Here is a 15,425-nt window from a genome sequence, read left to right on the forward strand (position 1 = left end):
CAAGTACTCGAAAGATTGCGAAAACGAGTCAACAGGATGCGCCCAGACATCGCTTGTAACTGGATCCTTCATCACGACAAGCGCCATGCCACACCGCCCTCAGCGTGTCCCAGTATTTGGCCTCTAAAGAGATCGCCGTGTTGCAACAGCCCGACATATCAGCCTGTGACTTTTTTTTGTTTCCTAAAACAAAATCGGTGGTCAAAGGAACACATTTTGAATCGATTACGGACATCCAGGCGGCCGTGACGAACGTACTCGCGGACATCGAAATCGTTACGTCCAGAAATGTTACGAAGCATGGAAAACGCGCTGGAATCGCTGTATAGCTGCCCAAGGGGACTACTTTGAAAGAGATGGCAGAGTTGTAGAATAATTTTCAAATATACGGTTTTTATGGAGTTGTCATACATCATATGTCTTTCGACTTGATGTCTAAGAGGGACTAGAGAAAAGTAATGGCTAACTACAACACTTAGGGGAATTAAGGGGTATTTTAGTCTAGAACAAAAAAAAAAATCGATTTTGTGATGGTTTATATTTTCGAAGTTTAGCTATTCATGTCTGTATCTAAAAGTAGATTTTTTCAAAATTCGAATTACTTTTAGAGATTAAGCAAAAACTTAAACGCGTTTTCCTCGAAGTTGTTGTTTCGAAAAAGAATCCTACGATTTCTAAGCTTCTGCTGGACCGATTTACCGAATAATTTGAATTTATGTCTGTTCTTTATGCAATAGACATCTCTATGTCTATGTCCGGAACTAGCCATATCCGCCATTTTCAGCTTTTACTATTTTAAAAAAATTCGAAACAGTCAAGAGAAGTATAAAAAAAATTTTACTTCTTCAGTTACCAGGTTTTTTGAAATTTTCAACTTTTAAAAATATGAATTTTTAGTTTACGACTTTGTCTTTCCTGCCAAAGAAGATCATATGAATATATATTTGATATCGGATCTAGAGCCTTGTTAGCAAGTTCAGAAATGAGAATTAATACACTGAGCCTAAAAGCCCGATGCCGTTAGAATATGTATGCACATGTAGGGTGTCATTATAATGGCAAAAATTCAAATATTAGTGTTTAATTGTAAATCTTTTGTTCACCCTGATGTCGGTGATATACTCACTTGTTGCACTTGCACTTGCACCTGGAATTTTTAATTCGCAAAATTTTGTTGAAATAAAGAAAAGAAGTATTTCACTTTCAAATTAATATTTTGTTTGTATTTCTTTATTCCTTTTTTCAATGCTTGCTTTATATTCATACAAAATGTTCTTCTTTGTACAAAATTCTGTTAGTACTTTGGTTCCACTTAACAATTTTGAACTAATGTTGTGCAGCGTTGCTTCGACGGACGTATCGGTGGCGAAAATCTTCGAGGTCACGAGTAAACGAAAAAAGGCGCTCATTCCGATTTGACGAATCCTTTTGTATCGGCTGTGGGTGGTGAAAAAAGCGAAGTGTTGGTGGTATGATGTGTAGCTGTGGTTGTGTGGATGACATGTTGTGTTGCATTGGGTTGTGCGGACTTTTGGTATGTTGAGTGTGGATTTTGTGCGATGAGTGCTGCGAGGATGTTATGTGCGGCGTAGCAAATATCGCAAGACCAGATGTCGCATAAACAATTAGTGATTATTTAACTAACAAACTAAAGCAAATAGTGAAAAGTGATGACGTGACTAAAACTACTATTATTTGCCAAAGTCCGTTATAACATTGGCAAATATTGATAAATAAAAAACAGCAGCTACAGCCAATCTGTACTCAACTGAAGTGATCGAGTCGAGCCCGTTAATTAGCACTCACACTCAATCTATGAGAGATGAGAAGTATTTTCTTTAATGAAAGGGCCCTATTATCCCTGCCCTTTTACAGCTGAATTTCAAGTGTGCATTTACTCCTCTATAAAAGCGCATTGTTTGACCAAGCAAATTTTAGTTTAGTGAACTGCACAAAACATTCTGGTTTGAGTGATTCGTTCGGAGCTAAAAGCTGTTACAAAAAAAAAAAAATTGCAAAAAAAAAGTTTGTTTCGATAAATAAAGAAACTATAAAAATGGTTATCAAAAATCCGAACAATATAGTTGTGCCCGATTTTTTGAACGAGAACTTCTTCGTGGCCGCGCTCGAGGAAGGTTTGCGTGCAATCCAGGTGACGGTTAGAGAAATAACTTTCGAATTGGCCACCAACCCCGGTGATAATTACTGCTCATGCATCTACCGCGTTGCAATCGCCTATGAGCGTCTAGTTGACGCTGATAAGCCGCCAGTACAAGAGCAACGGTCGTTAATCGTCAAAGCTGTAACGGTTACGAAAGAAACACGTTTCCTTGAAGATGTAGGTGCTTTTCGTAAAGAAAAAATTACCTATTTGGATGTGTTACCACGGCTGCAAGTACTTGTGCCGTGTCCGAAATTCAGTGCCACGTTAGTATACCCCATAAAATTGTGAAACATCTCTCATTTATTTATTGGTTATTGTAAAACAATTGGTTGTTTTAAAATGATTTGCTATTTTTTCGTATTTGTTCTCAATTATGATTTCTTCTATTCTGCCCAGCTGCTATTATGCAACTAAATCCCCCATTAACACTCTTGTTTTTACTGACTTGAAGACTGAAGGTTTTAGGGTTGCGCCACGACAGGACCAGCTCGATTGGGCACACTGCGAATTGATCTTGCAACAAACGGCGCGCCTGCATGCCACTTCAATGATATTAACCCAGCGAGTAAGTATATTGAAAAGGCCTAAGCAAGCATTTATACCATTATTGCTCAGTATATACGGGAGTTATTTAGAAAAGAGCTGCAAAAAAAACAACAACTTAAATGCTCCAAGAAAGTAAGGTTTTCAGGGATAAGATGAATTTAAGCTGAGATGTTCATGTCTCATTTGGTATATACTCAAAAATATTTTCAATTTAATTTAAATAACTTTCAAAAATCTGGACAAACTATATATATACATATATACATATATAGGATCCCGATATCTCCAAACGCTTGGTCGACGGTATGCTGTGCGAGAAGTCTATAATGAAGTCTGATTCCTTTAAGCAAATTTTTGGCATTTCCCTGAAGTACTTGGCCAACAATGCAGCCGAGTGGCCCGGTTTTGAAAAGATCGCACAAAAATTGCACCATTTCAATGATAATTTCAAAAGCATAAGTGCACGCTTATCAGATCATCGCGAAGGCGATCGTTTCGTTGTGATGAATCATGGTGATCTCTCTGTTTTAAATATCATGTACGCCTATGATGATCCCAAGCAACCTAATAAACCAACGCGCGCTATTTTTGTAAGTTCCACAGAAATTCATAACTGTTTCATTTCATTCCATTAATACATTCCTGTTTTATGAACTTTCAGGTGGATTTCCAACTTAATTTCTATGGCAGCCCTGGCTGCGATTTAAACTTCTTTCTCAACACCAGTGTACGTCTAAATGTGCTAAAGGATCGACGAGATGATCTCATAAATGTCTATTATAAAACATTCAAGGAGACGTTGGAGTACCTTCATTACGAGAATAAACCAACTTTAGAAGATCTAAAGTACGAATTGCGTGCTCGTGAACTTTATGGGGTTTTCGCTTTGTTCGGTTTTGTGCCCTTAATTATTATGCCAAAAGAACTGTCCGGTGATAACAGTATTGAAACCATGGTAAATGAAGAGAACGTCCGTGCAAAGTACCAAAAACTATTTGCACAAGAACATGTACAAGCTCTGCTTAAATATGCCCTGAAGCGCTTTGATGATTTGGGTGTGTTGGACGAGTTTTAGTTAATTTTTAATATTGGGTACAACTAGATTATGGGTGTTGGGAACATGTACATATATATTAACGCAGAATATATAAAATTTAAGAAAAATCTTTAGACATGACTCCAATAAAGAAATATGTATAGTCGTACTACCATATATATCAGTACTATCACGAGAAGGAACATGTAATTCTGCCTTTTCCTTTTCAACGCTTGAAATTTTTTGGACTATCTGTTACCACCAAATAGGTCTTTTCTCTTCTTCCAAGCCCTCAGTCTGTCAAAAATATGTAGGTAGATTTGTCAAGGTCTTAAACCTGTCTGTGGTATTGTCATTTAAAACCAGATTACAGTTGTCAATAACATCTGTACTTTTTTTTTTGAAAAAATATTAATACAAAATTAAAGACGCTGAAAAAACCGAGGTAATCGTGTTTGGAAAAGAATAAATCAGTTTTGATTAAAAATATTTGTTATTTATTAAAACAACATGTACGTCAAAGGGGAAAAATCTGAACTTTTAAGAAAGGTTAAAAGGAATGAATAGTAAAAAATTAAATAACGGTCATGTGGAACTTTACTGAAATAAGTACTAAATCTTATAATCGAGTCAGAATTTAGTTGTGCCATGGAATTGCTTATGACGAGTAATTCAAAAGAAATTCAAACTAAAGGCTAACGGTTACGGTAACGCTTCGTTATTTTATTTACTATCTTTTTAGTTTCATTAAGGATACTTGTGAAGCTAAAACAGAATTCTAAAATTCTTCAACTGACAATATGCAGCGTGATCTAAACACGATTGTCACTTCAAAAAACACCCACACAATGACCACTGCTGCTGTGTGCAACAACCAATATATTGTTGTTGGTTTCTCATGCTGCTTTGCGCCTCGTGCAGCACAATGTCTTTGCTGCCACTACCTATTGCTCTCGCTGATCAAGATCATTGGGCTTATTGATCGCAATGCAAGATTAAAGTCAGCGCTTACTGTCGGCAGAATTAACGGTCTACGGCGCAATGGGCGTAGCATGACGTATTAAAAATGTGGTATTTGCTGTTTTTTTTTTGTTGTGTGTAATACTCCTTGGTCATCTAAGACAGGATATGGCTGTAGATCGATTGCCAATTAATTTTTGTCTCCAAAGTGCTAAAGCAATTATTGGTGGCGATAAAAAATCGTAGTTTTTATCTCTAAATTTCACCAAGGAGAATACGATAGAAAAGAAGAACTTCTCGCGACAACTTCAATTTATTTGTTTTTATATAATGTTTATAATGAACTTTAATGAGCCAAATATATATATATCATTATGGTCGACCACTTTTTGCCATTTTTCCGCAAGAAACATTATTCAATCAGTGTAAAACTTTTCTGGTTTCTCGACGAAAAACTGCGACAGGTAATTAAAGGTTTCGCTTGAAACCAACTTTTCTGCATTAAGGGAGTTCCGCATTGACAGAAACAAATGTTAGTTCGATAGTGCAAGATCAGGGCTATATGGTGAATGCATAAAAACTTCCTAGCCAAGCTTTCCCAGTTTTTGCCAAGTAATCAAAAATGTGTGTCGTCTAGCGTTGTTCTGACGGAAAACGAAGCCCTTTCTGTTGATCAGATCTGCCTGTTTTTTTTTTTTGATTGCTTGCTTCAATGTCATCAGTTGTTAACAGAAATATGTAGAGTCAATTGTTAGACCAGGATGGAGCAGCCCATAGTGTGTGATTCCTTTCCAATCCCACCAAACACTCATCATAACCTTTCAAGGCAACAATCCTGGCTTTGCGACCATTTGTTGAGCTTCACCACTCTTGGACCATGATCATTTTCGCACATTATTGTCGTATTTGATTCACGTTTCGACTCCTGTTGCCATTCGCTTCAGAAATGGTTCGTTTCGTGATTCATTTCGTTTCAGCAAAGAATCGCAGATGTTAATTCGATCCATTAAATTTTTCATAGACAATTCACGTGGTGCCCAAACGTCGAGTTAGACAACTTTTTTAATATTTTTTTTAAATATTTTTTTGTCTTACATTTCAACGGTTAAAACATTTCAAAAGATCGAGAATTCCTAAGAAAGAAGTCGAAATATTCGATTTAAGTTATAAATATGCTCTCTTATGTGGCTGAAACACTAGTGTATAAATATGAAATCGCAAAGCGGAAGCTTCCACATGAGTTCTTTTCTGCAACAATACTCTTCCTACTTTTACCATTGTGCCAGGAATGCGAATGATGCCACAGCAGCATGTAAGTTAATAATAAATTGCATGCAACAAGCGCACACACTAGAAAAGAACATCGAGTAAACGAAAATTATATCCGAAAGTGCCACACAGTAAATTACAAAAATAAGTAGCGCCGTGTTGCATTCATAAATTCTGGCAACAGCAAAAGTGTCAACGACAAAAACAATGACACCAAGCAATGTAGGCGACAGCACTCTGCAGTAGCTGCCCTGGTCGCTGCTTACAAGCATGTGAGAACAACAGGCAGCCAAGAGGCAACAGCTTAGCCATTTCCGCAAGTCTGTCCAGCCAAAAGATAAATACTCGTATAAACATTTCATATATAAAAATATAGCGAAACATTGTATATTTCATGCATGCAGCCAGCCACCTGGCCACACTCATGCCATGAAAGCGAATATTTTCAGTTGCACATACAAACATGCTGCAACATGCTGTGTAATGCGCGCGCCACAGGAGAAGGCGCGAAAAGGTCGCAAAGCGTTCGATGACTTATGAAACGTCGCAAAATACAATTTTTGGTGGAAATTGCATTGCCGGCGACATGGCAAGCCAGCTGAACCTTGAAGTGGCACCAACGTCTGCCAGCAGCGCAACGGTACTGCCGCCAGCACCAACTTCTAGCAACTTGTGGCATTGGCACTTAACACTGGGGGGAGTTGGGCACTCCGAATCACCAGTAACTCTTTTAATATCATAGCTGCAACGCAAGCCGTTTGGCCATTTGGTGGCACGAGATTTTGACAATGCGATAACGGTGTGGCATGAACGCCTTGAAACGCCTCATTTCGTCTATTTAGCTGCCTTTGGAACGGAAAATCGTGTGTGAAGGTCTTGCGCGAGCGTTAAGGTTGCGCTTGTTGCACATTCGCCAACGCTGCTTGCTGTTGTTGCCACGTTTTTGTGAAGTCCAAACAATTGTCGGAACTCACGCGCACTGACGGTAGAAATAGCTGCCAGTGGAGGGCAGCAGTCGTGGCAGATGAGCGCGGCAATGAAATTCAATGCCGATTTGGTGACCCCGCCAACAACAACAACGACAGCAACTGGAAGTAAGAACAACAATATGTGGCAAGCGCAAATATCATGTGAAAAATTAACAACAACGAATATGTTATAAAGGAACTAGCAGCATTGCGGCAAGCATTCGCGCAACATGCCACTTGCCACTGTAGCGCGAAGTGTGATTTACCTTGTTCGCTGCCACAAAAGCTGTTCGACGCGTCGATTAACGCTTTTTTGCCATCGCGTTGCCGGCGATCAGCGATTAAAAGCGCGAGCAAATGCATTTGGAGGTGGCAACGCGGCGTTGCTGCAACATTGCAATTGTGCAACACTTAAAGTAAAGTGCAGCAATGCGCTCGATTACTCGCACCGCATTAGGAGCGTTTAAAAGAAATTTAATTGGCCAATGCCAAGCGGCAGTTACTGCAACAGCAACAACAACAACCACAACAATATGCTTGTTGCAAAATGTGCCATTATACCTGCTTCTACGTGCCGCATTCGCCTTAATACGCCACACTGGCACTTTAAAAGCCGTGATCGCAACTGCAGTTGTTGTCGTTGTTGTTGCGGCTGCTGCTGCGTTTGCTTAGCCCATCTGATTAGCTGCGTTTTTGCCTGAGGTTACATTGCTTAGCCTTGCGCTGCTTTGTTCGGTGGCAATAAAACTAAAAAGTGTTGCACAATTAGTTGCAACAGCTGCTGCTACGGCTGCTTGTTGCACGGTGAATGCTTAAACCGCTGCTTGCGCTCGTATCGTAAAATTACATCTTTATTTGTTGCCAGCTGTGTGTGTGTGTGTGGTTGAAACATGCTGCGGCAAGTAGCAAGTTAATGTAACGTATTTGTTGTTGTTGTTGTCCACTCGCAACATTGAGCGCATTTTTCCCTGAAAATGAGCTTCATTTGTGGTACTTTGCAGTGAAAGTTGTGAAAAATGTGTGAATATTTCTTTATGTGGCATGTGCAGCCGCAGCGTGTTGCAGCAATTAAACGTATTGCAATAAAAAAGCTGCGCTACCAAACAGTGTAAGTTTCAACTTTCACATATCCATCTCTATACAAGAGCACGAGTCGCAATACAAAAGCAAAAACTCCACGAAAAAGTAGGAAATGCGCGAGCATAAAAAGAACGAAGGTGAGCGGGCTCTGTGCAAAAATGGAGTAGTTTAAGTTTCTTAATAGTAAACTTTCGCATTTGGCGATAACGACAGGAATACTCAAAAGTACTTTGGGAATCCTCTTTCCGCAGTGTTTCGCTCTGAGTGTATGTTGCAAGTTCTTCTAAGTTGGCAAAAATATTTGTTGACATTTTTTTTGTAATAAAAGTAGGCTTATGAAGACCCCTTATCTAAATAATGATTTTTAAGCTACTTACAGCCGGTTTCACGAAATTTTCTAATTGAAAATTAAGTTTCATTTAATTTTAATTTTGATTTTTATTTAACTTTGCACTTAAGTTTGCAGCGTTTCACCATTATTCATAATTGGCAACCCAAAAATTACAAAGCAGGGATGTTAGTAAGAATAACAGCTGATTTATGTAAACAAATAAATTGTACTGATTAATAAAAATGGAGAGTGTAGCTCGAAGCAAGAATTTTTCATCAAGTGACATTTCTACTTTGCTAAGCCTAGTGCATTTTTTCTTTCTCTCATTATACGAGAGCGACGATTTATAAATATATTTATTAAAACCTCGCACTCCATATCACTTTCGTCGTCAGATTCCATTTTTTACAATATAAGTATTTATCTTCTGCTACTTGCAAATCAGCTGATTGGAAAACGTTAACATAGTTGCATATGACAGTATTTAATTAATATTTAAATGGCAAAGGGTGACCATTTAAATACAAATTAAGTCAAATGGTGAAACTGAAATAAATTAATTTTCACTTAAATCAGTTTCGTGAAACCGGCTGTTAGTAAACGATCCCAAAATGTAAAAATATTATATTCTTTGCTATATTTCTCAATAGTTTTATGAATGCCTAAGTATCAAAATTTTTTTCATTCAGATTTCAGGTCTCAATCTCAATCTCAATTGGTGGTTAGACAGTAGTCCTTCAATTCAAAACTTCTAAAAGATGAAGGTCGAACGCAAAATATTTAATTATTTATCGATATATTTTTTGTCGCCTTCAAAATACGGTCGTTGATTGATTGTATTCATTGCGCTTTGGTCACAATCATGGCTCAATGATGATGCATTACCTTCGCGTAAAACCATAAATTGTTCTTCCCCAATTCCGGCCGCTTTCGACGGATGTTCCCACGCAAATGCCTCAATACGGTCAAACCTGGAATATCGACAAATGCAAAGAGCATAACCTTTTTTCCCCCCATTCCGATGATTGTTGAATTGTTTTCCAATTTCTCTTGGACAGTTATAACGCTCTCCATGAATGTAGGGTGGAAATTCGCACGAGCAAGCATGTCCAAATATACCTGTTTACGGAACTCATTTTGAAAAAGAAATCAAGCTTTATCAGGACGAGTCGAGCAAGAACGTATTTCATACCCAAAATATTCACCTAAATCACTTAAACGGACCCGCGAGAGATGTCGAGGTCTTAGCATTTCTCTAACATTTGCCCGACGATTTTAAGGCAGCATATCCTTCTCTTTTTTGATATTTTCATCAGCTAAAAAGGCCAAAGGTTGTAAGGACCGAGGCGTGTCTTAAACGAGCTCTCGACGAGTGAAAACAACTCGTAGGCTTGTATTTTTGATAAAACTGAATCATCGTAAGCCTTTTCCAACATTTGAAATGATTCCGCAAATGGAATAGGATTAGATATACAAACTTTTAGACAAATTCTTTGTTCGATATCTGTATCCCTTGTAATAATCGTAACGAACTAATGAGGTGTACCGACTTAAGCAGCTGCTCTAAACAAAATGGTGGACAGATCGCGCTCATTTGGTATTAAGAACAGTTCTCGTCAACTTCCAATTTTTTCAAATGTCATTTAGTCGAGAAATTTAAATTACAATTTCCGTCACAATGTTTTTTCTAATAAAGAAAAATAAAGCTATGCAAGACTTTGAAATATTTAACAAACGTTCCGGCAATATAATGTTTAGATATATTTCCAAAATAGAGTTGCCACCTTTAGCAAAAAGGAGAAGTAACACTTATTACAAAATATAAAGAGAACCTCAAAGTGCCGATGTTTTGCATAAATGGCATTAAGGGTTCAGAAATAAAAAAAATCTATTTTTTTTTCGTTTTATTTTCAAAGTTTAGCTATTCAGAAATATGTCTGCAAGGCGATTTTTCAAAATTAAAATTTTTTTCGGAGAAAAACGTATTTTGTTGATCTAACATCGAGACTGATGCGGCCGGAACTTCGACTGCGAAAGCTCTTACACGAAACTTTAAACGCGTTTTTCTCGATTTTTTTTTCGAAACGGTATACACCATTTTCAGGTTCAGCTGGCCAAATTTACATAAAAACTTTACACATTTTTCTTTATAGAATTTTCTATGTCTAGAGCTTTCCATATTACCAAATTTCAATTTTAACTTATTTTAAGAAAATTGAAAGTTACCAAAAAATGCTACAAAATGTGATTTGTTTTTCAGGCAGTCGCTATTTCGTGAAAATTTTTTACTTCGAACTTTTCCGATTAATAAATTTTTTTGGTTTCAGATTGCTTGGAGACTGAAACCGTCGGTATGTTTAGGTTCCAATTTTTTGAGACACCATACTTCATCAGTTGCTAATTTTTAAAATTTTTAATTTTTCCTTAGTTTATTGATTTTTATCTGTATTTTTGTAATGTTAATAGATAGCTAATAAAAACTTAGTGGTAAGAATAGAAATTTAATTTTTTATCATCTAAAGTTCATGTCTCTAGCTTAGCAAACCCTCTTGAAAGCTCAGCGCTGAAAAAGCTAAAGGCAATCCCAAAACCCAAGTTTGAAAGGTGTTTCGACGATTGGAAGGAGATCCGGTATATAGAATTGGAAGTGTTTCGATGACAACAGCGACAATACAGTGATATGAATAAATATTTCTTTCAAGGCATGAAAATTGCCCACATTTTTTGAACACACCTCATCCTTTTAGTACGCGATATTCGAGAGAACTATAATTCAAAGCAGCTCTCACTGCAAATTTATTCAATTTGTATTCAGTGCTCTCCACCAAAGTTGCGAAACAAATCAACATAAATTACAGCATTGTCCTTCGCAAAATTTCACAGATCATAATAATAATATAACTTTCCAATGGCATTACATGGCCAAAATAGGCACATTTATCACAAATTAAATCACCAAACATTCCGCGACGCCTTTGCATTGTCAGAGGCGTCATGCGAGCCATCGATAAAGACGAAACAACTGCCGAATTGAATGCGAACAGCAAGTAAAGTTTTTCCGGCGTAAAATAAATAACATGCAAATAATTTTGTTTGTACTACTTGTCCATCAAAAACATCGTAAATTTCGCAAATGTCGCAAATTTAGTAAATTCTGGCAAAAATCAATATTCGATGGGTGTTTTTATTTTCCGCAACAAAATTTATGGCACTTAACTGGCAACGAAATTGCGGTCGGCGCAGCTTTAGGAAACATATTCGAACTTTTTGCATAAAGACAGGCGCTGGAATTTGATTTTAGTTAATATTTAGCGATTTACATGCGAAAATGGAGAAGGGCATGCTCGCTCCTTTGCTCTCCCAAACACACTTATTTGGCCAAACAAAGAGAATAATGAAATCGCTTCTCGTCTTTCTTTTATATTTTATATGCAAGTGTGCGTGTTGCGGCATGTATTTGTGTTTTTTACACAGGAAACTGTAGAAATCTAATCAGCAGCACAACAAAAGCAACAAAAACTATACGCGTGGAGCTCAGCGTGTCGGAAAAATTCCATTTTGACGAAATAAAAACGCCAAATCAGCTGTTTGCTGACAAAGGGTGTTAAAATTCGGCATGTTTCGAGCAAAAGAACGAAAAACTAAAAAATATCTATATTTATGTACTTACATACACATACTTTACTACAAAAAGCTGCAACATAAAATGAAATTGCAAACATTTTCTCCAAATAAAATGCACAAATTCGATAAAAACAACCTAAAATATGTTGGCACTCACAATATGTGCCGTTATGTTCTGTTATGTTTATCCATACATATGCATTTTATGTTTGGCCTTTGTATAGTATGTGTGTGCAACAACAAATAAGTCATGAAAAGCATTTTAGGCCCGCAAATAATCGTAAAAACCGCATTGTCATAAAATTCGCTCTACAAAAACAAACAAGATGAGCACCAGCTCGACACTATAAAATTAGTAAAAACCTATGCAAAGCGTAGTAAAATACTCATATAGGCAAGAGCATAAAAAGTTACTCACACGACCGGACGTGTTGATGAGCCGCCATTCGCGTAGAACAAGCTGCCGCAGAGCGCACTTACCCACACTGCATAGTGTTTGCAACATGTCTATTCCTACACACGCACATATTATTTTGGCAAACCTCGTAACTTCATCTCGCCGACCTCTAAATCTTGAAGGACATTGCCGGCAGCTGTTACTGTTAGATTGTCACTGTCTTTTGATGGATTGTAAAGTAACCCACCACAACTACAGCACTCAGCGGCAGTTTTAGTTTGAATCTATTGAATGCTGTGAAGCAGATGTTGAGCATAAAGAAAATCTATGCTATTGATAGGGAGGTTAGGCATTTCTTGACCAACCCTGAAGGCACTGTAAATGAGTTAAAGGCTAGTATCGCGGCTCTGCTTTCTAAGTGAATGGTCACTTCTCTGAAAGAGGCTACCGGATCAGCATATCTACTGCTACTTTAATGGCTGCAACCTCGGCTTAGAAGATACTGCAATAGTCAGGAACTCGGAAGCGGGAGTTGATAGAGAGCTCCTGACAGTAAAACGCTCCACCAACCTTCCTCCAAGCTTTGACTGGTTGAATGGTTTCATATCACTCAAAGCTCCCTCGTCAGTGTATGAGCAGAGTAGAAGCCACCCGAGTTCGGTTTGGCGACTCCATGATCTTAGTGATCCGGTATGAAGTAAAAGGAAGTAAATGTGTGTGAGGATATTCGAGTTTTCAGATAAATGTTATTTTAAGAACACAGATTCTCTGAGTCTAATAGCCACTTTCGCAGACATAAAACTTCGGACGATGTCCACGGTCACTAAATGTGTTCAAAATAGCGTTAAGTGTCATAGTTGAAGTGGACTTTAGTGCACCACACATGTTGATGAGCGCCGCCCGTTGGACGCTCAGTACTTGGTATGAGTGCAGGGCCATAGCGGAATCGCAAAAAACTGTAAAGCTGAGCTAGGATTGATCGCCGCAAGTCTAATAATCTAATTACCCTCAGTAAGATGAACCTTCTCCTAGTTGTTGGGCTTTTAAAAGGCCATCGTCCTATTGAAGTTCTTGCTTTAAGGTTAAGAATCTCACCAGACGCCATCTGCAGAAGCTGTATGGAAGAAAATGAGGTAGAAACAACTCAACACTTCTGCTTGACTGTCTCGCATTTGGGAGGTCAAAACTTAAACACTTCTTTTTTTCTATGGCTTCACAAAAGACCATATATTCCAGTTCAATTGCGTTCTTTGATCAGAGATCTAACTTAACTAGGCTGGTCACTATGTCGAAACATTTTGAAAATCTCGAAAATATCTACTTCATTCTCTTATAATTGTGACGCCGAGCGAGCTCCTTGTGGCTTATCTTTAATCTTACACCTGTGAGGGATGTGTGGGTAGGTTGAAGTTAGTGTTGATAGATTATATAGTGAGCTTCTTCGTGGTAGGTTCGAAACACAATGGAAAGTTCGTAAAGAAATCAGTAGTAAGTCTAAGTTCGAGCTCACGAACTAATGCAGCGTCAGTCAACCTAAGGAGGATATCATTAAAACAACGTTATAGATTTTATTTTACGTGGTTAAAAAGAAATTGTAATAATTTCCGATACAGAAAAATCAATATACATTTATATAAAAATATAAAGTTTTATGAAGGTCAATACTTTTTGGAATAGTCTGGAATTAGTTAAGTCACAGATATAGTGTTGGGAGCCGAATGGGTAAGAAAGTTATTATGCTCATAGATTAGAACTGGTTACATTTTGCCTAGTATATATAATAGCCCATATAAGCAGGCTTTGACTCAAGTGCTTAAAGATATGTATGTCGGATTCTGTAAGAGACTCAAAAATTTATTTAATTTTATGGACCCAACCAAAATAACTGTAAAAATATTGGAAAAATGTATTTCAAAAGCTCTTCAGGACAAATTCTCATTGACAAACTCATAATGACAACTGAAGCTTCTCCTATTCTTACTTGCCACTTTGTGTAGACCTCATCGCATCACTTTACCAATCGCTCTTCCATTTATGCTTACCCTCGTGGAACGTTTTCTCATTTTGCTGCTCTCATTTTTAGTGATTTACACTTTATTGCAACAGCTGGGCTGATGTATCCGCTGCTGAATTTTTTATGACAGCTACAACGTCAACAAAAACGCTAAAAATAAAAAACGGCAACAACAAAAACAACAGCAACCTGCTGTAACGGTTAGCTGCTGATGACAACGCCGATGACATTTTCGACATCGCATCCTGCAAAAACACAGCTAAACAAATATGTACCAACACATTACTATTGGCAGCGCTGCAAGTGCGTGTGTGTGAGTGTGCGAAAGTGGCAACATTGTGTGCAAAGCTTGTTGGTGACGACGGTGGTGGCGCAAAGCGAGCGCGTACAAGTAAACTGTCAACGTCATAACTTTTGCTTGCTGTTAATTTGGAATTTAGATTTAGTTGCGAATTTGTGTCACAACACCAACAGCAAACAACAACAACAGCAATAGTAACAGCAATGCGCACAACCGGCAGTGAGCCGATGAAAATGGCAGCCGTAAAACAAGCACAATGTCAACAGCATATGCTCGAACAACATTGGCTCCCTTCACCACACATTCGACGCTCGCTTTGTTTCACCGGCCCCCCACCCACCACCGCACCGCGCTGTGCTCGTGACAAAACATATTTAGTCAGTTGGGCGCGCTGCCGACGCCGCCGCCCCGCCCAACCGCTTGCGTCATACATTTATGCAGATTTGATGAAAAACCCTCGTCCTTGTCGTCGTCATCGTCATATCTCGTGTTTACATCGTAAAAAGTTTTATGTTCCCTTTTAAGCCCAACGAAGCATATTTAAATAGCGTCGACAGGGCGTATGCGCAACCATTCCACTTTAAGCGCGTCCTGAGCTTGTGTGCGCCGAGCAGCGCTTGCAACCTGAAGCTGCCGTTATTTGCCTGTCTATAGAAGTATTTTGCAAATAAGTACAAGTGCTTCCAAAACATGCAACAACAATAACAACAATCGCTACTATTGGTTGCAACTGGC

General features: G+C 38.2%; 1 protein-coding gene across 1 annotated transcript; it reads left to right on the forward strand.

Moving 5' to 3' along the window:
• Positions 1 to 1,947: 1,947 nt before the first annotated feature.
• Positions 1,948 to 3,956, forward strand: LOC125778122 (uncharacterized). Its single transcript, XM_049454563.1, has 4 exons — positions 1,948 to 2,427; positions 2,561 to 2,729; positions 2,983 to 3,300; positions 3,372 to 3,956. The coding sequence occupies exons 1-4, from the start codon at positions 2,057 to 2,059 to the stop codon at positions 3,783 to 3,785; spliced, it is 1,272 nt and encodes a 423-aa protein (XP_049310520.1). The 5' UTR covers positions 1,948 to 2,056; the 3' UTR covers positions 3,786 to 3,956.
• Positions 3,957 to 15,425: the final 11,469 nt, after the last annotated feature.

Source organism: Bactrocera dorsalis, chromosome 4 (genome assembly GCF_023373825.1).
Source record: "Bactrocera dorsalis isolate Fly_Bdor chromosome 4, ASM2337382v1, whole genome shotgun sequence".
NCBI classification, from domain to species: domain Eukaryota; kingdom Metazoa; phylum Arthropoda; class Insecta; order Diptera; family Tephritidae; genus Bactrocera; species Bactrocera dorsalis.